The following is a 25,803-nucleotide window of genomic DNA, read 5'->3' as shown; positions in this document are numbered from 1 at the left end:
GATTGTCTTTTCGTAGGGAATTTGCCTAGCTAACTAGTATTTCAGATCATGGCTCTGGGGTTTACCTGTTACTTGATGACAGCCAACCATTGTCAGTTTTAACTATCTGTTGATTGAATTTTATTTATAACATTTGTCATGAAAAAAATTAAATAGATATCAAGTATTTTTACTGTGCATCCAGTAAGTGCATAAAAATTATAATTTTAAGCTTATCTAAGTTACCAGTATAAAAACATATAATAAACACTTACAATTGCTTAATTATTTCTAACTAGATAATGATCTACATCCTACTTCGACACTGTCTTTGAGTGCAGAGGATTCCCAAGTAAGTGTGTTCTTTACAGGTGGGAAGGAAGGAAAACTCATGATTATAATAATGTTATCTATAAAATAGCGCATAGCTAGGTGGACTTTGCTGGCACATCATTAGATGGTGCGCTTTATGATTCTTTGACAGTTTTCTTTGGGCTGGGGAAGAGAACAAGATAAGTTATTATTCTTGTATCTGTTTAACTTGCTTTAACTAAGTTATTTAGTAGTTTATCTGATGTTCATCTTCTTTAACTACTTTTCTGATTTCTAAGGATCAGATTTACTTTTATTCTTTATTTTGTCAGTAACTTGTTGAACTTAGGTAATTAATAATTAATCTTAAGCATATTGTAGGTCCGTCCGTCCTGCCGTCTGTCCGTCCTTCCTTCCTCCCTCCCTCCCTCCCTCCCTTCCCTCCCTCCCTCCCTTCCCTCCCTTCCCTCCCTCCCTCCCTTCCCTCCCTTCCCTTCCTGTTGCCCAGGATGGAGTGCAGTGGTGCAATCTGAACTCACTGCAACCTCCGCCTCCTAGGTTCAAGTGATTCTCCTGCCTCAGCCTCTCGAGTAGCTGGGATTACAGGTGCCCACTACCGTGCCTGGCTAAGTTTTGTATTTTTTAAATTAATTAATTTATTTTTTAAGTAGAGATGGGGTTTCACTATGTTGGCCAGACTTGGCTCAAACTCCTGACCTCAGGTGATCTACCTGCCTTGGCCTCCCGAAGTGCTGGGATTAGAGGCATAAGCCACCACGCCCAGCCAGAAGGTCCTGGTAAAAATCATTCAAAGTGGACTAAGAGTGAATCCATATAACTCCTGAGTTCATTAACTCTTCTTTATTTGGAGCTCCAAACTGATCTGCATAGTCTAGGTTCAGTGTTCTAATTGATTAAGATTGCCACTTAAGGATCTGTTCTTTTTTTTGTATGTACAAACAGCAGCAGAGTCCCTGACATAGTCCTGTGTATTCACCGTCGCTGATACTGTCACTTCTCACAAAGGAAGATTTCTTTTCTTGCTAGTCACAGTGGCAGAATAAGACCATTCCTTCTTGCACTAGAACCAGATTTCTCAAACTGAGTTTCTTGGAATATTCATTCTAAGACGCAGTTCATGATGAGCAGGATTCTAAGGTCAATTAAGTTGGGGAAACTTTGTGTACTCTTTCTGTCTTAGAGAGCCATTGTGTATATTAAAATAATAAAGGCACTGAGAAGGTCTGCATTAAATAAATCTGTTTAAGTTTGATCTGTGGTTTCTCAAACTTATGAAGAAAACAAACAACATGAACAAAACAAAATTCCCCATCCCCTTTCCCTTAATATAGATTAATGTTCTGCATTTTGTGCTTCAAAGAGAAGAAATGTATCTCTACGGACGTCATGAATTGAATTAGAGAATGTATGTAAAGACATGTTAAATTAACTTGAACATCTTTGTTTAAGAAAATAACTTGGAATGGAGGTAATTAAAGTTCCAGATTGGTTTTTAGGACAAGTTAAAACTCCTTAACTACTTGAGACCACATGTAAAAGTATATAACCTACCATTTTACCTGTATAATAAAATGAATCAATAAATTCATGAAAAACGAAGTTAGTTCATTTTAGATGATGAAGATAACTATTATTTGAAATTTTAATTTCAAAGTTTGAAACACTTTAAAATAGTAACTGAATGGTAAGTTATTCAAAATAGCTTTAATTGCAGTCATAAAAATTTATGTTATTTCAGAGTACCGAGTCGAATATGTCAGTACCAAAGAAAATGTGTAAAAGGTAGGTACATGCTATAATAATAGTACAGTTTTTTCAGGTATTTAGGTATGCTTTGTACACAAGTATATAAATCTGGATTTTGTCCTTTGCTTTTCGTAGGCCATGTATTCTTATACTAGACTCCTTGAAAGCTGCTTCTATACAAAACACAGTTCAGAATTTACGAGAGTAAGTAATGAGAATTTTACCATTCATTCTGTTATCTAAAACCTTAGTGATTTTGAAGTTACCTTAAGAATTATTGACAAGATATCAGGAATTATATTTTATTATCTATTTAAACAAGCCTATAAATTTAATTAATAATAAATATCTTCTGTTAATATTCAAGTATTAATATTTCTAAAGGATTAGATCAAAGGTAAATTCAGAATTTGTATTCATAATTGAACAAAAAGCATAGTTTTACAAAGAAGCATTGTATTGCGTATCAAAAATACCATTTTAGAAAAAAGAATTCTTCTACATTTGTATCATTATGTGTGTGTATGTATATACGTATGTATGTCTATGTAATTTTGTAATTTGCTATAGTACTTGGAAAAAACTAATGATGAAACTTTTAAACTGATTTCTTTGTTGATTGTGAAAGTTGAGTTGTTGAAATAAGTTTAGCTTTTCGTTTGAAAATCACATGACATATTTTCTTTAAAGTAGCACTCACAAAGGCTCATAAAATATAGGTTGCACTGGTAAAATTCAGTCTGGAAATTTGGCTTGACAGCACGTCTGGCAACAAAAGTTTTTCTGCCCTTGTGAAAATGTTGCATACTGCTAAAGAGATTTCAACTTTAGACACTCTGTTTGTTGATTATTTCAGGTATTTAGAGGTAGAGTGGGAAGTCAAACTAAAAACTCATCGTGAATTCAGCAAAACAAACATGGTGGATCTATGCCCTAAAGTCCCTAAACAGGACAATAGCAGTGATTGTGGAGTGTATTTACTGCAATATGTGGAAAGCTTCTTCAAGGTATGTGAAGATACAGATAAGTTTTAAATTCACGGTTACCACCGTACAGTCACAAGTTAATGGATGTAACAGTCTGTTCTCATGCTGCTAATAAAGACCAGAGACTGGATAACATATAAAGGGAAGAGGTTTAATCGACTCACAGTTCAGCACAGCTGGAGAGGCCTCAGGAAACTTACAATCACCGTGGAAGGGAAACAGACATGTCCTTTTTTCACACGAGGGCAGCAAGGAGAAGAATGAGAGCTGAGTGAAGGGGGAAGCCTCTTATAAAACCATCAGATCTCATCAGAACTTACTATCATGAGAATGGCATGGGGGGAACCACCCCCGTGATTCAGTTACCTCTCCCCATGGTGGGGATCACAGGAACTACAATGCGAGATGAGATTTGGGTGGGAGCACAGCCAGACTGTATCGCTGTGCAAGCAAAGAGGCAGGCAAATGTTACACGTAATCAAGACTAAAAAAAAAAATCCACAGGTGATGCAGATACTGTAATTAGCAGATAAGAACTTTAAAATGATTTGATTAATAGGTTAGAGAAAATAAAGCCAAAGATGAAACAAAATGGATGAAGACATGGAGTATACCAAAAACAAAAAACAAATAGACATTCTAAAGCTGAAGATGTGTAATGATATATCTGAAATTAAGAACTTACTGGATGGGTTCAATAGAGGACTAGATACAGTAGAAGATAGGGTTAGTGAACTTAAAGAAAGGACAATAGAAAATATCTAGCTATAGCCCAGAGACAAAAAAGAATGTAAAGATGAGAACAGAACAGAGCTTAAGAGACAAATATGAAACAGTCAAAAGGTATAATTTACATGTTACTGGAGTCCCAGAAGAATTGGAGAGAAAGAAAGAGAATAGGGCAGAGACAGTATTTTAAAGAAAATTTTCTAAAATGAAAAGACCTGTTTCTTCAAGAAGCTCAGAAAACTGTAACTGGAGAAGTGCAATGACAAACACGGCTGTGATTTTCTAGCTCACAGAGACTTTGTAGGACTGTAGCAGTATTAAAGATGAAATTTTAAATAGCAAGGAATCACCCTTGGCTTTTTGAACTGTCAGCTTGTTATTTCAGTCATTGCCATTATAATGTATGAAGATGAGTCTAGTAGAAGGATGTTTTTGACCAGAAGTCTGCTTGGAGGATGCTTAACAGTGCTTTGAAAGCATGAGGGTTATAGTATGCAGCTACAACGTTTTGATGTCTTTATTATTAGAGAGGAAGGATAATATATAGTAAAAGATAGTATAAACTTTGGAAATCATTATGTATCTATTATGTTGGTTTTTTCCTCCCTTTTTTTATTCCACACTAGAACGTCATCATAGGGTGTCAGGTTCGGGCCCTCTCATACCCTTTCCAAATAGATTTGATTTTGTGTTTTGAATATTCACATTGCCTTATTACATAGCATGTTATGTTATGAGTCTTACATAATTCCACTTTACACAGCGCAGTCAGTAGAATGTACGTCTAATACAGGATGAAGCACCGTGTAAGATTCCCGGGAAAACCCTAAAAAAATCTAAGACTTGTGTTTTGCAAATGTGATGCACTAATATAAGATAGCTTAGGCTTAAAACATGAGCTTAAAGCAGACCACTCAAAACCTATGGGACTTTGTAATTAAGCCCTAATAAAAATAATATTACTTCTAATAAAAAAATTAACACAGTAAATCTCCACTACCATTTGCTCCTGGACTCATAGTCAGTACACCCTTTCAGCCTTACCCCCTTGGGATCTTAATTCCTTCTTTAAGATGTAAGTCCTTCTTATATCTGGCTTCTAATAATTCCATTAAGTTTATAAACATGTGCTAAGGCGAGCCCTATACAGAAATCTTTTTTTTAAACATAGAGGGAATGTCCTTTGCTATTTCTTGTTTGCTTAACATAATTGAAATGATAGTGATTCTTGAAGCCATTAAATCAGCTATTTCTTGCACTGAAAGAAGGCACTTTGCAGGATTTTTCATTTTTAATCTGAGATTTTTCATTTACTACTAAGGCTTTCTCTTTAATAGTTTCAAAGTCTTAACATGTTGGGGAAAATTCTGATAAAACCAACTTCATTATTCTGAATCATTCGCTGTTTACCAATTCTGTTTGTGCTAATTCACTTAAACATAACACTGTAGCAGAACAGAGTATTTAATTTTGATGTTTAAAAGTTAACAATTTGATAAAAATGTTCTAAAATTGATTGCGGAAATGGTTACACTGTGAATATAATAAAAAATGCTTAGTTGTATGCTATTGGTGAATTGTATTATGTGAATTATATCTTAATAAAATTGTTGTTTTAAAAGAGTTAGCAATTTCTTATTTCTTGTAAAAATGAAATTAAAACAAATGTGAAATTATGTTGCCAAAGTGATCACACTCTTTCTTTTCTCTCATTAGGATCCTATTGTTAACTTTGAACTTCCAATTCATTTGGAGAAATGGTTTCCTCGTCACGTAATAAAGACCAAACGGGAAGATATTCGAGAGCTCATCTTAAAACTTCATTTACAGCAACAGAAGGGCAGCAGTAGCTAGTTAATCTGTACAAACATGACACAGATGTTCTCTAAGATTACTGGAAAGCCTCTTACCAGCATTTGTGTTAGCCAGCTCACAGAGAAGAAAATAACTTGCCGTAGTTTTATAAGTCATTGTAACATTATTTAAGATAATAAGATATATTATTAGAATTGTTGGGATCTCATAGATGGAGTGGGAATGGGGGTGATGTAGATAAACTTATTGGATATAAATTAAAATTTTATAAATATTTCATATTTTTCTGAGTAAATATGCTTGGATTATGCAATAGTATATGTAATGTGGGACTGTTTTTGTAGATAATAAAACTTCTGTGATCTGTACTTCCACATGACTGGGTGTTGAGGGGAGTTAAAGCCTCCCTGGTGCCAGCCCCAGTGCTTGTCAAATTTGTTGACAAGTCACATCATATTGTAATTCTATTCTTTGCAGCTCAAGCATGCAGTATGAATACTGTGTATTTTTTTTAAAAAAAATTTAGTATCAAGGCTTCAGAAAATGCCATTTACGGCATCCCTTCTGTATGTAACAAAAAGACATTCATAATGTTAGGAAGATGATAAAAACTCGCTCTTTTAAGGTGCAGCTGCTTCTTCTCAATTGCTAAATGCAATTGCTCTGCCCTATTTTTTTCATTTCTTTTGATGTCATATGTGGATATAATTTAGTTCATTTGTTCAGGGTAAAATCTAAAACAAAAAATTTTAGCTGTCCAAAATAGTTTTTAAAAAATTATACATGTAGCTCAACTTAGTTTAATTGAGGTATAGTTATATAAATATTCACTGTTTCATTATCATTAAATATATGTATAGTTTCTGTAATATAGAAGATAAAATTGGTGTCCTCATAACTTTAACAAAGAAAACTCTCAGTCCTATTTATTAATGGTTAGAATTAAATATATAATTTTTTAGCTCAGTTTACCCAGTATTCATCTGCAAAGCCAGATTGCTCTCATTGCTTTTATATTTTTTAACTGTAGTTTTTAGAGACCTATGATGCTCATGGAGTTTAATTTTTTATTAAATATTCAGGTAACAGTTCTGAATTCATGTGATGATGGTGGCATTATATATGATTAAACACTTCAGAACTTTCTGATGTTATCAGGAATATTTTGAGGGAGATATATGGTATTTTCTCAGATAAGAAAAATGTTTTTTAACAATATTATTTTAATCTTCTGTTTTAAGCATCCCTTGGATTTACATTATAACTATGTAAAGCAGTGAAGCAAAGGCAGTTTTAGATAAAGCTAGAAAGTCTGAATGTTTTATTTCAAAATCATGTGAATTGAGGTGGTCAGGTAAGCCTCAGTATCCTTAGCTTTTGTTGATTTTATCACTATCTTTATATTATTACAAAGATATTTGTCTTTTGGAGATTTCATATAAAGATGGCTATAATTAATATTTTCATTCCCAATTTGTGTGTGTTCAGGGGGCACTTTTAAAGCTGACTGTTGTTTTATACATCTAATTTTGGGAAATCAAGTGTATAAGACATCTTGTGATTTCTTAATGTTTTTGTTTGTATGTTCTTCAAAGCTACCACTGTCCTTTATCGTGTTTTGAAGATTGTTTAAAATTCATTTTCCTAAATTAATGTGCAAATAATGCTTTGAGGATATCAGTGTTTTATATTAAACATATTTCCAGTTCATTAAACTGAAGTGTAATTTTTTTCTTAAGAAACGTGAGCTACCATTAGAAGTGAATTTCCAATTGTATGCTGCTCTGTGCATATTGTGAAATTGATGCTTACATTAATTTTTCTTCATATTTTATTAAGCATATAGTTTGAGTGTCATTTCAGTTCAGGGAAATTATTTACCATATACTGGCAGGCATTTTGCTAGGCACAAGAAATGAATGACAGCTTTTGTTCCTGAGTCATTTATGGACATGTGAACATTTAAAATATTCTCTGGTAAGAACAACCATCGGGTTGCTTTGGGAATGCAGGAAGGAGCTCAGAGAGAGAGGGGTGTGTGTGTGTTAGTGAGAGGGGGTAGAGAGGTAGTGAGAGGGTCGTTAGTGAACAGAGCAAGCCTTCCTAGAGAAGATAATATTATTTTAAATTTACAGCTCTTGGGATGTAAAAAAACGAAGTTATATAAATCATATCCAATCACCTAATTATGACTTTTTAAAAAGTTTAATAACCTTTTGAAATCAACTTCTTTTATTTTATGGCAAGAGGAAAAAGGGGTTTCGACCTGGCATGGAGATCCCATTCTTCATCTTGTTTCAGCCTGCGTTCTGTGTTCATCTTTACATTTTCCTCTACTTTTGCGGTTGTATAAAATTATTCACTCATGCGTTTAGGTTGTTCCCTCTGCAGTCTCTTGTGACTAAGCTTGTCCCTATGGAAATGTGGAAACTTTGCCCTTGCGTTGTTAAGCACCACGGTTCTGTGTGGATGAGGCTTCTGTCTGCTTCTGCGGCCTGCTCCCACCCAGGTGGTCTCTTCTGTGACATCTTAGTGCATCCTTCTTGGGGACTGAAAAAATCAGTCAGGACTCCTGTAAGGACTCCAGATGAAGATGGACTTTACTTGAAATTATTACTATAACACTGTTTCCTGTGTGGTAATTTTCTACAAAGTAAGCCTGGAGCCATGTTTTGTCCCACGAGCGTGAATGTCACTTTGAACCCAAGTCTAAAGATGCTTGTGTGGAGTGGGTGTTGTGACATTGTCCCGACATCCCTTTTCACCAATTCTTGTGGACTTCATTTTTTCAAAATTGAACTCAAATGTTACTACTCCTACACCTATTCAAACAATACTTATTCCCTCTCCTGCTCCCCTGCAACATTGTGTATACTTCTCTAATTACTTTTTAAATATTATTTGTATACGTGTTTTTCTCTAGACTGTGAGCTCCGCAAAGACTGGAAACATTTTTCCATTTCCTGATTAAGTATGTTAGTAGCCTATAGTAAACACTCGGACAATTTTGTTGAGCCAATAAATGATTTGTGATTAAGTTTGGATGAAGGAATCTGTATCGGTTGTCTCTAGAGCACGGAGTTTTATGTTTACTTTCTCCTGTGCTTATGATTTCGGGACATTTCTTGAGCCAAAAAAGGTTCAAGGATCATCCTATGAGATTTTGAAATACTACTTAAAAAGAATTCCCTTAAATAGAAACTCAAGGAATATTTTTTTCTAATCCCCTTTAAATATAAACTCAAGGAATATTATTTTCTGAGTAATTAAACATTAGAGTGTAGAACAAATCTGCTTCATCTGTCAGTAAAAATCCAAAATTCCTGCTAAATCTTTCATGATATTCCATAATCTCAACCTTTTGAGCCTTCATTCCCAATCTGTTTGCTGTATGCTCCTATCCTGCTCTAGCAACTGTCTTCCTGTTTTCTGTATAAACAGTGTACTTCTCCACCTTACTGATCACTACTGGGGATTTCTTTCCTGACTCTTAGTTCTTCCCACTAACAATCCCTACCTCTGCCCACTGAAATACTGAAATGCCAAGTAGGCCATTCAAGGCCCAGCTGAAATACCTGCCCCCTGCTTCCCACCCCCGCCCCTTGCTTTTACTAGTTAGCTTGCTTTTGGGTTCCTATGACACAAGCTTATAAGGGCTGTCACCTACTGCTTTGTATCATAGATGCAGTTATTCTAAGAGTGATGCAGTTAAAAGTTACAAATCCAACGATGGTCAGGTTAAATTGAATTTGAAAAGTGATGACCATGTTTAGAAACAAATGAACCCAGCTGAATTTCTTATGCTTTTTTTTTTTTTCAGGTGCAGGTTTCTGAAATTATATAAATTGTATTTTATAGAACATAATAAATGTTTTAGAAACTTTTATGTCAGTTATTTGAAATGTAAGTAAATGGAAAATTTATTTTGGAGGTTGACTAAAATAGAATTTCAAAGCTTGAAACATCTTTGGACTTTGAACACCTGGCAATATAAGACAATTACTGTTTACGAAGTTTACTAGTAATACAAATACATTAGTTTACAGAGAACTTTAATGTCTCATAATTCTTAACAATGACCCTGTGATACAAGTAAAGATTATCACACCTAATTTCTTTGTTGAGCAAATCAGCTCAAAGAGCTCAGGTTATTTACAAAAATTGAATATTAAGTGATAAAACCAGGATTTGAGCCTATGTTTTCTCAATCTAAGTACAGCAATCTTTCTAGATTACTATGATTCTCAGAAGATTTTTTAGCTTTTTGGTCGAGGCTGTCAAAAAGAATAATTTCTAACTAATATTTGTTACCTAGGATTTGTCCCTTGTTCTGAATTGACAACATGAAACTTTTCATAAGACTAAACTTTGGCTGAGCTAATAAAATTTTCAGCTTTTTTCTCCAACTCACAGTAAATTTGGCAAGTAAGTTTCTTAGGAACTTACCAGTATTTTGCAAAGACAACTATCCACATGTATTTAATGGTCATTTAGATTTGTTAGCTTTTATAAAGGCTGAAAATGTGGTTTATTTGAGGCTATATTGAAAAAAAAATACTTGAGCTTTTCCTAAAGCATAAAATAACATGCGGAGTGATTTAACTAACACAATTAGTCAAGGATTCTCAAGAGAAATGTGGTTTAGGTCTTTACAAAGCACTTTTTTTTTTTTTTTCCAGAGAACTTTCCCAGCAATAACGTGAAATAAAATATAATTTCCTTGCTATTTGATAGTAAATCCTAGTTTCCACAGGGATTCTGATTAATTTAACTGCTTTCTACTAGTTGTATTTGATTTAAAAAGCTGTTCTAATATAGAGAATTTCATCTGCAGAGAAAATCTTTTCTTGGTTAAGAGTTCCTCATATAGATAAACATGCTGGGCCTCACATTTGATGGCAAATTAAATAGCAAAGTTATCCCAGAGCTATCATTTATGTTAACTGCTTAATACGTTCCAGGCACTATTCTAAGCAATGTGAAGAATAAATTAGTTAATTAGTTAATTTAATCTGCACAGTAGCTCTACCATAAGCTTACTATTTCTATTCTATTTTATAGTTAAGGAAGGAGACAAAATAAGTGACTTTTTTCTCTCAAGGAAGGGCATTTGCAAGAAAGCAGTTTCGTTACAAAAACTAAAATTTGTTTTGTATTTAGCTCTGTATTATTGAAGTAGGTAGATACAGTCAGTCTGAACATTATATGCTTATATATCTTAGTCCCTAGAAAACCCAGAGAACATGTGACTGTATCAGGTTCAACTAATAGATTCAGAAAAGTTGGAAAAATCAGTGAATTATATGCAAAACACATTATTCATAATGGACTGCTTGTTAAAGGCAAGGAGAGTGTTAGTAAAGAGCTTAGCTAGCTAGATTAGAATAAAATTGTCTCTCTCCATCTGTCCTAATTAGCTTATCTCACCCGCTTTTATAGCATGCTGGTTATTTCAGAAAAGAAGTGAGAGCTGCATTGAAAGGACAACCGTTTTTCTTTATGCTAATTTATAATGGTTTTGAAGTGGTTGTTCATTTTCAAACATAGGCTTTTAAATGTTAGGTCTTTCCTGTAACTCTTTGTTATTGGGAGTTTCAAGGATTTGGACGCTCAGTTAAGGATTTTGCCCTCTCCTCATTCCTTTGGTTTTGGCCCAAATGATTATGTTTCCTTTTTTTGGGAAGATTTCTTTGGGTATTTTGATATTTGTCCTGATAGAAGGAGACTTTCCATCATTAACAGGTATTTAAAAATCTACATTTGTTTTTATCCTTCCATATCTGTAGTATATTCTCTTTAAAAAATAGCATTATTGGATGTGGTTTCTGTAAGAAATTGAATCAAATGCTACTTTGTTAATTTTTGATATTGCTTCATTTAAACTATTTTAAAATGTTTTCAGTAGTTTGGGTTTTCTGTCCTCTTCAGTAATTCTGGTTTAAACCTTACTTTTATTTATTTTTTTGAAATTGGATGTATACTTACTTGATTTTGATAACAATCTTGAATTAAAGTAGTGGGATTAAATGGAAAAAGATTGAATGCTTCACGACTCTCTTCTTTAGATGTACACGCCTGTCTACGATTTGAGCATTGGCTTCTGAATCCTAATGCAGCAAAGTGTCAGTTTTTCTTTATTTATTACCGTTTATACTGTATCTTCATTATCAGAAGACTTGATTATACTTTCACTTTGTAGCACAAACCTACTTATCTTTAGAGGAGATCCAAGAACCCAAGAGTGCGGTTTCTTTTCTCCTGCCTGAAGAATCAACAGACCTTTCTCTAGCTACCCAAAAGAAACAGCCTCTGGACCGCAGAGAAACTGAGAGACAGTGGTTACTCAGAAGGCGGAGGTCTATTCTGTTTCCTGATGGAGTCAAAATCTGCCCAGATGAAAGTGTTGCGGAGGCTGTCGCAAATCATGTGAAGTATTTTAAAGTTCGAGGTAAGCAAATATCCTAATCCTTCAGCTCCATAGTGAAATTCAAACGTAGTTCAATCATTTGTTAAGTAACACTGTGAGTCAACATTTCTGATAGTTTAGACAGGACTGAGCCAAAATTACCTTTCTATTGCCAAGAATAGAAATGTAACTTCAGAGAACAGTTTACATTAAGAGAGGAGGTATGTTTTTTCCCAGTGCCCTTCAATGAAGGCAGTAGTATCATTTAATAATGACATGCACTTAACCAGAAGAAGAACACTTTCATCGTTTGAGTTTGTAGGTTTTTGGTATGTTATGTAAGAAACTTTTTTCACGTGAGAACAATCACAATATGATGTCTTTCATTAATTTCAATAACATATTCAGAGAGGAAATGTCTTAAATCTTTTTAAGTGCTTCAAAAATACCAGTTTATGTTTTGGGCTACATTACTTTTTACTTCTCCATTATAGTAAATGCCTAAGTATACCCACAAAACAGATTTATGAAAGTATACTCATCTGTTTGCCTATTTATTGATAGTTACTGTACACATAAAATATAATCAGTTTCTATATTTTATAGTTCAGTTATTCTACAGATCGACACTCGATGCTCTCTGGTTGATACACATAAAACTTTTTACATCTAAAATGATGGCATTTTTCAAAATAAACTCTCACATTTTATTTTGTTTTTAATTAAACAGTATTCTTGATCTCATACCTTTTAATATAAATTCATTCCATTTCTCATATATTTACTAACATTGCTTAACTGACCTTAGTATGTCCCTTAGACATTTGAAGGACTCCCAAACTTTGCTTTTCGCTGCTCAAGAGCCAATAAAAAGCTATAATATGGATGCGATGTTAGTGAACAAGGTGGAGATAGATAATGAAGTAATTGTAAAATTAAGCTTTTTAATTCATGCAGTTATTCATTCATTAATTCAACAAATGTTTATTAAGCCTGAATTTTCCAGGCACTGGATTATATGAACATTCTGTCCAAGCTGCTACTTTATTCTTTATTTTCCTCCTTCTGTCCTTTCGTTCTTCCTTTCTCATCAAAGTCGTAAAAATACAATGAAAATTTAATATAATACCAGCTATTACACATATTTGTATATTTGATATTTTTGTTTGTTAAAGTAGTACAATGTATTATGTTGGCAGCTCTTTATGAGTATATTTCTATTTTTTGATTGTATTTGAGAGCTATCAAATATTATTATGCAGTAAACTTTCCTTTTACTTTTTAAATCGAGGTCCATAGACCTGGCATTTTGGGTATAGGGCATATGCCAGAAATGGAAAATTCCAGGCAGTGGGAAGAAAATAAAGGAACTGAAGGGGAATGAGAATGACAGTTAATAATTTATCAAGATTTTATTTCTACCACCTGGATTTTTACTTTATTTTATTTATTTATTTATTTATTTATTTGAGACCGAGTCTCATTCTGTCGCCCAGGCTGGAGTGCAGTGGCAGTGAGATCTCAGCTGGCTGCAACCTCCGCCTCCTGGGTTCAAGCGATTGTCCTGCCTCAGCCTCCCAAGTAGCTGGGATTATAGTCACTTGCCACCATGCCTGGCTAGTTGTGTGTGTGTGTGTGTGTGTGTGTGTGTGTGTGTGTGTGTGTGTGTTTAGTAGAGACAGGGTCTCACCATACTTTATATTACTTTAAAATGAGACTATATAGATATTTGGGCAGCTGATTAAATAGTGAAGAGGAAATGACCAGTCCTGTAAGGGATTTGGTCAAACCTTTTGATTGCTTTGCACTTGTTTTTACAAATTCAAGAGATGCTGTTGAAAAAGAAGCTGACAAAAATGAAAATAAAGTATTCCTAGAATAACTGATTTTAAAATACAGATGCTATGAATAAGATCCTTGAAAAAGGATTTCATACAGCTAAGGTGGTCGGCATACCACATCAAGATTATAGCTGTGATAGCTGTTACTGTCACGGTGAAAAATAAATATTTCATTTGTTATGTTTTTAAAAATGGAGATAAATGAGTATTTCAACATAGGTCTTGCTTGATTTTGAAGAGAGAATTTGTATTATGCCCGTAACACCAAATGTTTGCGATTTAGAGGGAGGGAATTATTCAGTCTTAGCTCTTTCTAGCAAGCTAATTTAGTCTAATGGTTTTCTCAGTTTTTCCTTCATAAAGAATTTGGTATCAACTGCTAAATGTAGCAAATTAGAAAAGTGTTTCTAAGCAAGATGCAACTGTATTTAACCTAATGATTTGTAAACTTAAATAGATAGCATACTTGGACACCCCCTCTTTAAAAAAAAAGTTACATTGTTGGACTTTTAAAAATAGAGCTTTATTGAGGTATATTTTAATGGAATATAGCCTGCATATATTTAAAATATGCCATTTCATTAGTTTTGATAAATATATCCTTGAAACCATTATAGTTAAGATAATAAACTTATCAATCACTCTTAAACATTTCTTTATGACCATTTATAATCCCCACCTTCCTCAATAGCTCTCCTTACCCCAATAGTGAGCCGACCATGAATCTGCTTTCTATCACTATGTATTGAGTTTGCATTTTCTATACTTTTATATAAGAATGGAACATACTCTTTAGTATATACTCTTTTTGGTCTTGTTTCTTTTAACTCAGTGTACTTATTTTGAAATTCATGCATTTTTTTGTGTGTGTATCAGGAGTTTGCTGGCCTTTATTGTTAGGTAGTATTCTATATTATGGCTATAATATAGGGATATTTGGGTTGTTTTTAGTTATTACTGATTACAAGGAAAAGATTATCATTTGGGTACAAGTTTTTCTGTGAACAGATTTTCATTTCTACTGAGTCGTAATAGTGGATCATCTGGGTCATGTGATAGGTGGATGTTAACTTTCTAAGAAGTTGTCAAGTTTTCCAGAATGACTGTATCACCAGCAGTGTGGTAGGATTCCATTTCCTTCACATCGTTGCAACATTTGGTATCGTTGGTCTTTTTTAACTTCAGCCGTTCTAGCGGATGCATACTTATTCTGGTTTTAATTTGTATTTACGTAACCACTTATGACTAACAGTTTTGAGCACTTTTTAAAACATAGTTATTTGTCATTTATAGATCTTTTTTAGTGAGGAGTCTATTTGAATATTTTACCCATTAGAAAATGAGTTGCTTGTCTATTATTGAGTTGTAATAGTTCTTAATATGTTCTAAATATAAGTTCTTTGTCGAATATATCTTTTGCATACATTTTTTCTCATAATATGTAGCTTACTTTTTCTATTTTCTTAATGATGTCTTAAGGAGAGGAAATTTTGACATTTGATAAAGGCCAGTTTATCAGGCTTTTTGGGGGAGCATCCTTTTAGTTTTCGATCTAAGTTTGCTTAACCTAAGATCACAAAGATTTTTCTCAGTCTTTTCCTAGAGAAGTTTTACAGTTTTTAGGTTCTAGATTTAGATCTGTGATCTGCTTTAATTTTTGTTTATGACATATGAATCAAAGTTAATATTTTTGTATATGCATAGCTAATTGTTTCAATACCATTTGTTAAAAAAGATTACCCTTTCTTGCCTTTGCACCTTTGTTGAAAGTCAGTCTTTATATGCGGTGGATCTGCTTCTGCAGTCTTCATTCTGTTCCACTTACTTGTCTATTTTTATGCCAGTACCATACTGTCTTGTTTACTGTAAGCTTTATTGTCGATCTTTAAATCAGATAGTGTAAGTTCTTCAACTGTGTTCTGTTTTCAAATTTGTTTGGGTATGCAGTCTTTTATAATTCCATATAAAGATTAGAATGAACATACCAAGTTTTACAAAAGGCTGTGCTGCGATTTTGATTGGGATCGTGTTTTATTCTGTAAATCAATTAGGGGAGAATTACATTGCCATCTTAACAATACACGTTGACTGTCATCCAAAATGCTTGGGACCAGAAGTGCTGTGGATTTCACGTTTTCTTGGGTTTGTGAATATTTGCATAGACATGAGGTATCTTTCGAATGAGACTGAAATCTATACACAGAATTCATTTATGTTTCATATATACCTTATACACACATCTGAAGTATTTTTATACAATGTTTTTGATAATTTTGTGCACGAAATAAGTTTTTGTACATTGAACCATCAGAAAGCAAGCGTGTCACTATTTCAGGCACCCATGTGGACAATCTGTAGTTGTTTGGCGTGATCGTCATGCCTGACTCTGAATTTACATGCTACAAACAAGCAATCATTTTCTTATACTTATTTACATATAAGTACTTTATGGTAAAAATATGATATACTGTTGATACCGTGAAGAAGAATGTGTTCAGGGTAACTAAGCAGAACAGTAGCATCACCAGAATACCTGTATCAGCTGTTAAACAACAGTAAGAACAAACAATGGCAGGCTTTTAGTTTCTATCCACAATGACGTGTTTTGATTAAAGGTTATCGTACAACGTACTTTATTACGGTTGTTCGTGTGTCTGGCCTGCATGGGCGCCATTTTATGACCCTTTGTGGGTGGGCTTGGTGGAGTAAGAGAGGCATTTGTAGAGTAGCTATCTAAAGCTCTCTTCAGAAGTTACTAAAGGCTATATCCTTATTTGTCAAGGATAAGAATTCTGAACTGCTTAGTTACAGGCCAAGTGGTAAAGTATGCAGTATTTGTCTGTGATGGAATTTTACCTTCCTTGCTACCTCTTTGCCTGGAGGTCATTCTGATTGTGCTCTTCTCTCTTTTGCCTACAGTGTCCTATCTAGGTTTCTCCTTTCTGAGCTATGCAAATGCTCCAGAAAATGTAACCATTCTGAATCCTGTTATTCCAAGTTAGTTAGTTGAAACTTCTTGTCAGATAGCTCTCAATTGAAAAGCCATTGGATTAAGGATGCATTACCTTTCCAGAGGGAATTATATTTTTTTACAGCTTTTACTGGGATGTAATTCATACATTATACAATTTAGCCATTTATATTACAAAATTCAGTGGCTTTTTAGTATATTCACAGATATACCGAATCACTGCAGTCAGTTTAAGAACATTTTTATCACCTACAAAAGAAACATGAGACCCTTTAGCTGTCATCCTCTTATACTTTTATCTCCCTTCCCCATCTTCCCAGGCTTAAGTAACTGCTAATCTACTTTCTGTCTCTATGGAATTGTGTATTCTGGATATATTATAAAACAAGATCATATAATAGATGGTCTATTGTGACTGGTTTCTTTAAATTTGCATATTGTTTTCAAAGTTCACGTCCATGTTGTGCATGTTTCAGTACTTTATTCCTTTTTATGGCTCAATATTGTTCTAGTGTATGGATATATCACATTTGTCAGTCAATGGGCGTTTGGGTTGTTTTCATTTCTCTTAGGTAAATATCTAGGAGCAGAATTTCTGGGTCATGCAGCAACTTTATGTTCAACTACTTGAGGAACTGCCAGACTGATTTCCAAAGCAACTCTACTGTGTTATATCCCACAAGCGGTGTATGAGGGTTCTGATATATTCACATCTTTGGCAGCACTGTTTTCTCTCTCTCTTTTTAAAAAAAATTATAAGCATTCTCATGGACTTGAAGGGCTGTCTTACTGTGATTTTGATTTACATTTCCCTAATGATTAATGACATTCAACTTTTCCTATGCTTATTGCTGATTTGTATATCTTCTTTTGAAAAATGTCTGTTCAGATCTTTGCCCATTTTTAAATTATGTTGTCTCTTTATTGAGCTGTAAGTTATTTATTTATTCTGGCCATAAATCCCTTATCAGATAAAGGATTTGAAAATATTTTATCTGCCCCCCACAAAAAAAGAAAATATTTTATACCATTCTGTGGGTTGTTTTTCACTTTCTTGATGGTATCTTTCATGTACAAAATTGTTTATTTTGATGAAGTCCAAATTGTCTATTTTTTGAGCCTTTGGTGTCATAACTAAGAATCCATTGCTGAACCTGAGGTCATAAAGATTTATTCCTGTATATCTTTCTAAGAGTTTTATAGTTTTGGTATGTACATTTAAGTCTTTCATCTATTTTGAGTTAATTTTTTTTTGTGTATGATATGAGGTAAGGGTCCAAATTTATTCTTTTGCACATGACTATCGAGTGGTCCCAGCACCATTTGTTGAAAAGACGATTCTTTTCCATTGAGTGATGTTAGCACTCTTGCTGAAAATCACTTGACCAAGACACATGATTTATTTCAGGACTCTCAATTGTATTCCACTGATTTATATGTCTATTCATGTGCCAGTTCTGTAGTCTTTGCTTTGTAGTAAGTTTTGAAATCAGGCATGAGTTCACCATCTTTGTTGTTTTAAAAATTATTTGGCTATTCTAGGTCCCTTGCAATTCCACGTAAATGTTATAGTAACATTCAGTTTCTACAAAGAAGTCAGCATGTATTCTGCTAGGATTGCATTGAATGTGTAAATCAGTTTGGAGATAATGACATCCAACAGTGTTAAATATTACAGTCTATAAATATGGGAAGATTTTCCATTGATTTAGCTCTTTATTTTTTAAAATACTTTTTGTTTTCAGGGTATGTTTTGCATTTTGGGAGACTTAAGTTTATTCCCAAGTATTTTATTCTTTTTGGTGCTTTTGCATATGTACTTGTTTTCTTATGTTCATTTTTGGATTGTTCGTTGGTATCACAGACATACAACTGATTTTTATGTATCCATTTTGTATCTTGCAACCCTGCTGAACTTGTTTATTCAGTGCTACTAGTTTTAAAATGGATTCCTTAGGCTTTCCCAAATATAAACTCATATCATCTGCAAATGGAGAGTTCTTTTCCAATTTGGCTGCCTTTTATTTCATTTTCTTGCCTAATTGCCCTGGTTAGAATCACTGATTTTCCTTTTTTTTTAAACCTAGTTGTGGTAGATTTTTCTGAGCAAATGCTTGTTCATTTGTCATGTGCCCCTAGGACCATTTCCAGAGCTTTAACATAATTGTTTTCAAAATCATGTTTGCCAGTTTCTCTGGGGAGTGGATCTGTGTAGCTCCTCACTCTTCATGCTGGAAATGGGACTCTGGTAATTGCATTTTAATAGCCTACAAGGTATAAAAGGGTTAAATGTAACTTAAAAGAATGAAATTTTATGGAATATTTTAGACAAAGCGTTGAACTACTGAGAGAGCTTTTTGTAGGAGGTGAGAAAACATTGTCCAAAGCATAATTTATAGGAGACAGCTTCACTCTGTGAAGCTCGAATAGAGGTCAAGGGAAGGTCTGCTGTGAAACCTGGTGATTTATATCCCTTCTGGATGCTCTCCCATATTCCTTTCAACTATATTTCTTCAGCACACAATAATGCTTTTCAAAGATTTTATGAAAAAATTTTAAACAGAAAAGTGAAAGACTAACACAAACACCCATTTTCTCACAACATAGTTCTACAGTTAATATTTTTATTATGTGTCTATCTCTCTAAACACCTTTTCTTTTCTTTTTTCTTTCTTTCTTTTTTTTTTTTTTTTTGAGTTAGGGTCTCACTTTGTCACCCAGGCTGAAGTGCAGTGGCTTGATTATACCTCACTGCACACTTGATCTCCCTGGGTTTAGATGATCCTCTCACCTCAGTTTCCTGAGTAGCTGGAACTACAGGCATGTGCCATCATGCCCAGCTAATTTTTTGTAAGTTTTGTAGAGACAAGACATTGTTGCCCAGGCTGATCTCAGACTCCTGGGCTCAAGTGATTTGCCTACTTTGGCCTCCTAACGTGCTAGGATTACCAGTGTGAGCCATCATGCCTGGACTAAACATCTTATTTTTTAGTTGTATTTCATAAGTTGAAGACAACAATACAATTCCCCCTAGATATTTCTGTGTGAGTATCATTAACTAGAGCTCAATATTTGTTTACTTCCTGAAAGGTGAAATTTACAGAGTAAAATGCATACATCTTATGTGTACCACTTGGTGACTTTTGACTAATACATATTAACCCAAACTTCTCTCAAGTTTTAGGATATTATCATCCCTGAAATTTCTCTTATATCCCTTCCCAAATACTTACCATTCTAGTATGCAGCCACTCTTTAAATCATTTTTTAAACTCATAGATTATTTTCAATTTCCTAGGACTTTATATACATAGAATAGTATGTGCTTTTTTGTATAATGCTTCATTCACTCAGCCCCTTGTGATTCATGTATGTTGTTGCATGAAATAGTAATTTCCTTATGATTCCATTATATGGCCATTTGTTCATTTTTCTATTGATGGATACTTGGGTGGTTTTCAGTTTTAAATTATTATGAATAAAGATGCTCTGGCATTGAACATAAGTTTTTCTGTGGATATATTCTTATAGGAATATATTCTTAAAGGAATATATTCTTATATTCCTTATATTCTTAAAGGATTCTTATATCCTTATATTCTTAAAGAAATACCTAAGAGGAAATTTCTGGGTCATAGATGGTATAGTTTGGCTGTGTCCCCACCCAAAATCTCACCTTGAGTTGTAATCCCACATGTTGGGGGTGGGACCTCATGAGAGATGATTAGATCATGGCGGTGGTTCCCCTGTTCTGTTTTCATGATACTGAGTGAGTTCTTACAAGATCTGTGGCTTTATAAGGGGCTTTTGCCAGGTTCATTCAGCACTTTTCTCTCCTGATGCCATGTGAAGAAGGACATGTTTGCTGTCCCTTCCACCAGGATTATAAGTTTTCTGAGGCCTCCCTAGCCATGCAGAACTGTGAAACAATTAAATCTCTTTCCTTTATAAATTCTTAAGTCTTGGGTATTTCTTCATAGCAGTGTGAAAATGGACTAATACAGAAAATTGGTATCACGTAGTAGGGCATTGCTACAAAGATACCCAAAAATGTGGAAGCAGCTTCAGAACTAGGTAACAGGCAGAGGTTGGAACAGTTTGGAGGCTTCAGAAGAAGATAGGAAGATGTGGGAAAGTTCAAAACTTCCTAGATACTGGTTGAATGGCTTTGACCAAGATGCTGATAGTGATATGGACAATGAAGTCCAGGCTGAGGAGGTCTCAGATGGAGATGAGGATCTTGTGGAATTGGAATAATGGTGACTCACTATGTCTCAGCAAAGAGACTGGTGGCATATTGCCTCTGCCCTAGAAATCTGTGGAATTTTGAACTTGAGAGAGATGATTCAGGGTATCTGGTGGAATAAATTTCTAAGCAGCAAAGCATTCAAAACGTGACTTAGGTGCTGTTAAAAGCATTCAGTTTTATGTATTCACAAAGATATGGCTTGGAATTGAAAGTTACATTTAAAAGGGAAGCACAGCATAAAAGTTCAGAAAATTTGCAGCCTGACAATGCAATAGAAAATAAACCCATTTTCTGATAAGAAATTCAAGCTGGTTGCAGAAACTTACGTAAGTGATGAGGATCCAAATGTTAATCACCAAGGCAATGGAGAAAATGTCTTCAGGGCATGTCAGAGGTCTTCATGGCAGCTCCTCTCATAACAGGCCTGGAGGCCTAGAAGGAAAAAATGGCCAGGTCCAGAGCCTTGCTGCTTTATGCAGTCTCTGGACTTGGTGCCCTGCATCCCAGCCATGGCTAAAATGGGCCAACATAATGCTTAGGCCATTGCTTGAGAATTTGCAAGCCTCAGGCCTTGGTGGCTTACATGTGATGTTGGGCCTGCAGGTGCACAGAAGTCAATAACTGAAGTATAGGAACCTTTACCTAAATTTCAGAGGACGTAGGGAAATGCCTGGGTATCCAGGCAGAAGTTCTGTGCAGGGGTGGAGCCCTCATGGTGAACATCTGCTAGAGCAGTGTGGAAGGGAAATATGGGGTTGGAGCCCCCACACAGACTCCCCACTGGGGCGCTGACTAGTGGATCTGTGAGAAGAGGGCCACTGTCCTCCAGATCCCAGAATGGTAGATCCACCAACAGCATGCACCATGTACCTGGAAAAGCCATAGATACTTAATGTGACCCTGTGATGGCAGCTGGGAGGCAGGCTGTACCCTGCAAAGCCATAGGGGTGGAGCTGCCCAAGACTGTGGGAGCCAACCTCTTATATCAGTGTGACATGGGTGTGAGACATGGAGTCAAAAGAGATCATTTTGGAGCTTTAATATTTGACTTAATTTTGGCCAATTTCTCCCATTTGGAACAGGTGTATTTACCCAAAGCCTGTACCCTCATTGTATCTAGAAAGTAACTAACTTGCTTTTGATTTTACAGGCTCATAGGTGGAAGGGACTTGCCTAGTCTCAGACGAGACTTTGGACTTGGGCTTTTATGTTAATGCTGGAATGAGTTAAGACTTTAAGAGACTGTTGGAAGGGCATGATTGTGTTTTGAAATATGAATATATGAGATTTGGGAGGGGTCAGGGCAGAATGATGTGGTTTGCTTGTATCCCCACCCAAAATCTCATCTTGAATTTTAATCCGAATTGTAATCCCCATGTGTTGGAAGCAGGACCTTGTGGGAGATGATTAGATCATGGGAATGGTTCCCCCATGATGTTCTGGTATGAGTGAGCAAGTTCTCACAAGATCTGGTGGCTTTATAAGGGGCTTTCCCCTACTTCATTCAACACTTTCATTTCCTGCTGCTATGTGAAGAAGGATGTGTTTGCATCTCTTCCACCATGATTGTAAGTTTCCTGAGGCCTTCTTACCCATATGGAACTGAGTCAATTAAATCTATTTCCTTTATAAATTACCCAGTCTTTGGTATTACTTCATAGCATTATGAGACTGGACCAGTACAATAGGTTTGGTGTATATTTTGTTATATAAGAAACAATTAATATTTATTTTCAAAGTGGTTGTACTATTTTACATTCCTACCAAATATGAGGCATCTGGTCGCTCTGCATTTTTGCCAAATTTTGGTGTTGTCCATGTTAAAAAATTTGAGTCATTCTGGTTTGTGTGTGGATACTTTAATTTGCATTTCTCTGAAAATTTGTTAAAGCTTAAGAATTGTTTTGGCTTAGACTATCTTCTTCAATCAAATAACTGTTGGACAATCAGAATTGAACATGATAATAATATATGATATTCATGCAGCACTTTGCAATTTGTAAAGTACTTTCACAGATAAGATTAATAAGGCAGTAATTATTTATCCTGTTAAAAAAGAAAGATGAGTCCATTGAAGCTTTGAATAGTTAGATAAGTTACCCCTGGTTATCAAACTAGTACACAGTAAAGCTAGAGCTGGAACTTAGATCTTCTGACTCTGTGAGTCCAGAGGTTCCACCTCAACATACTGCCTGATGTGCATTCAGTCTTCTTGCTATGAAAAATAGTTTTTTTTTTGGTCTCTGTTAAATCTAATTTTCTGTCTTACCACTCTCCTCCTTTTCCCTTTCATCCTGATCTATCTGTTACCTACAGTGTCCTGCACCTCTGGAATGGTTACAGGACAGCAGTACATTTAGTACTGTACAAAATGCACAGACATCCTATTTAGCAGCCTTTCAGATTTGATGCTTTGGAATAACTTAGTAAATAAATTGATTAGTCTTTCTTTTAATACAGCAACACATTTCTCCTGAATATCATTTTTAAAGTCATATGTATGTGTGTGTGTGTATATATATTTTTAAATTAATAGGCTGTATTTCTTAGAGCAGCTTTAGGTTTCCAGAAAAATTGAACAGCACATTCAGAGTTACCATATAGTCCCTCAACTCCTTCAATACTTTTTCCTTTTATTACCATTTTACAATTGTGGCATATGTGTTACAATTTATGTGCCAATATTGACACATTATTATTAACTGAAGTTCATAGTCAACATTAGGGTTCACTCTTTGTGTTGTACATTCTATGGTTTTGACGAATGTATAACAACATGTATCCTCCATCATAGTATCATATGGAGTACTTCCACTGCCCTAAAAATCTGCTGTCCTCCTCCGATTCATCCCTCCCTCCCCCAACCACTGGAAACCACTGATCTTTTTACTGTCTCCATAGTTTTGCCTTTTCCAGAACGATATTGGAATCACCAGTATGCAGTCATTTCAGATTGGCTTCCTCTACTTAGCAATGTGTATTAAAGTTTTCCCCATGTCTTTTATGGCTTGAAAGTTCATTTCTTTTTATCACTAAATAATATTTTAGATACATCACTGAATAATATTTTAGAGAATAATATTTTAGATTTCAGCTATTGAAGGACGTCTTCATCACCCCCAAGTTTTGGCAATTATGAAAAAAGCAACTTTAAATACTTGTGTGCAGGTTTTTGTGAGGGCATTAGTTTTTTATGTATAAAAAAGCGTAATTACTATTTTCTGTTTTCAGATATGAAATATAGTAGTTTGAGAGTGATGATTTCACGGTGATATCTTCTACCTGATTTTATGTAGTACTTTCTGCTTCCTTTAAGCTTTGAGGAAAATTTCAAAAACTTTTTTTTTTTTTTTTAATCAGAAATATGTGATGACTTTTTGAGCGAGTAGATGCAATGCAGTTATGTCACAGCATTTAGCCAAAAAGCTCCAGGCCATTCACAAATGTCAGTGTCTCCTTCCCCAGTGATCCTGAAAAGCAAATAAGCTAGTTTTTGAAGTTGTGGCTTTAGGAGAATATCTGCGAACACTAAGGAAACTGAAAATCACAATGTCCATTAGAAAAACACTGGATCACATACCAGATACTCAATATCAGCTCCACTTTTGTAAAGCATACACATGGATTTTTCTTTTAAGAGATGGGGGAGGCTGGGCGCGGTGGCTCACGCCTGTAATCCCAGCACTTTGAGAGGCCAAGGTGGGTGGATCACGAGGTCAAGAGATTGAGACCATCCTGGTCAACACGGTGAAACCCCGTCTCTACTAAAAATACAAAACATTAGCTGGGCGTGGTGGTGCGTGCCTGTAATCCCAGCTACTCAGGAGGCTGAGGCAGGAGAATTGCCTGAACCCAGGAGGCGGAGGTTGCGGTGAGCCGAGATCGCACCATTGCACTACGGCCTGGGTAGCAAGAGCGAAACTCCGCCTCAAAATAAATAAATAAATAAATAAAAATAAATAAAGAGATGGGGGAGCCACTCCAGCTTATGAAGAGAGGAATCAATTCCCTTTGCAAGAGAAAGGAATGGGAAATATAAATTATCTTCAGAAATGAAAAGTTTAAACTGGACATACATACAGATGGCCTTTGACTGAGAATCATTCCTATGTCCCTCCAGAAAGGACAACTTGAGTGTCTCAGGGAATCTGTATGAATCGGTCTGTGATCACTGTGAGAACCCCAGAGCATGTTAGCTTTTTATAAAAACACCTCTCTATTTTCTAGTGTGTCAGGAAGCTGTCTGGGAAGCCTTCAGGACTTTTTGGGATCGACTTCCTGGGCGTGAGGAATATCATTACTGGATGAATTTGTGTGAGGATGGAATCACAAGTATATTTGAAATGGGCACAAATTTTAGTGAGTCTGTGGAACATAGAAGCTTAATCATGAAGGTAAGTGTCAAAACAAAGGAAGGAATTCCTAGACTATTGGAGGGGCATACCCACAGCTAAGGCCTAAAGGAAGAAAAAGGAAGTGGCAGATGACCTCTATTACTCTTTTGTTGACTTGGGCCATGTGAGTAAGCTGCCCTAGGGCGTGGCCTAGTCGTTTAGAGCTAGGAATTATAATATACATTATTATAAATTTATGCATTATAAATTATTATAAAATAATTATATAATTTTATATTTTTTATATTATAAATTATAAAATTATAATATACATTATTAAGATTTTCATGTTATTCTGTCCATAAAAAGAAAAAGAAGACATTATTAACTCAGATAAGAGCCTCAGCCTTGTTA

At 35.0% G+C, this 25,803-nt stretch overlaps 2 protein-coding genes across 20 annotated transcripts in view; both read left to right on the top strand.

Moving 5' to 3' along the window:
- The window catches only part of SENP7 (SUMO specific peptidase 7), a 216,935-nt gene extending 209,631 nt beyond the window's left edge, over nt 1–7,304 (top strand). For 3 of the 17 annotated variants that reach the window (XM_074403586.1, XM_010331411.3, XM_074403584.1), the window contains 5 exons: nt 279–331; nt 2,051–2,094; nt 2,194–2,262; nt 2,915–3,065; nt 5,490–7,298. In XM_074403586.1, the coding sequence (XP_074259687.1) occupies nt 279–331; nt 2,051–2,094; nt 2,194–2,262; nt 2,915–3,065; nt 5,490–5,627 (455 nt within the window). In that variant the 3' untranslated portion in view covers nt 5,628–7,298. Of the gene's footprint in view, nt 1–278; nt 332–1,643; nt 2,095–2,193; nt 2,263–2,914; nt 3,066–5,489 lie in introns of those variants that run through there. The other 14 variants (XM_074403578.1, XM_039477224.2, XM_074403576.1 and 11 more) reach the window with 9 other exon arrangements.
- Nucleotides 7,305–7,444: 140 nt separating this feature from the next.
- The window catches only part of IMPG2 (interphotoreceptor matrix proteoglycan 2), a 114,938-nt gene continuing 96,579 nt past the window's right edge, over nt 7,445–25,803 (top strand). For 2 of the 3 annotated variants that reach the window (XM_074403589.1, XM_074403588.1), the window contains exon 1: nt 11,949–25,449. In XM_074403589.1, coding sequence (XP_074259690.1) covers nt 25,360–25,449 — 90 coding nt within the window. In that variant the 5' untranslated portion in view covers nt 11,949–25,359. Of the gene's footprint in view, nt 11,331–11,787; nt 25,450–25,803 lie in introns of those variants that run through there. The other variant, XM_039477464.2, reaches the window with a different exon arrangement.

Source organism: Saimiri boliviensis, chromosome 8 (assembly GCF_048565385.1).
Source record: "Saimiri boliviensis isolate mSaiBol1 chromosome 8, mSaiBol1.pri, whole genome shotgun sequence".
NCBI lineage: Eukaryota > Metazoa > Chordata > Mammalia > Primates > Cebidae > Saimiri > Saimiri boliviensis.
Note: the sequence above shows the minus strand (reverse complement) of the source record. Positions and strands in the feature narration are given on the sequence as shown.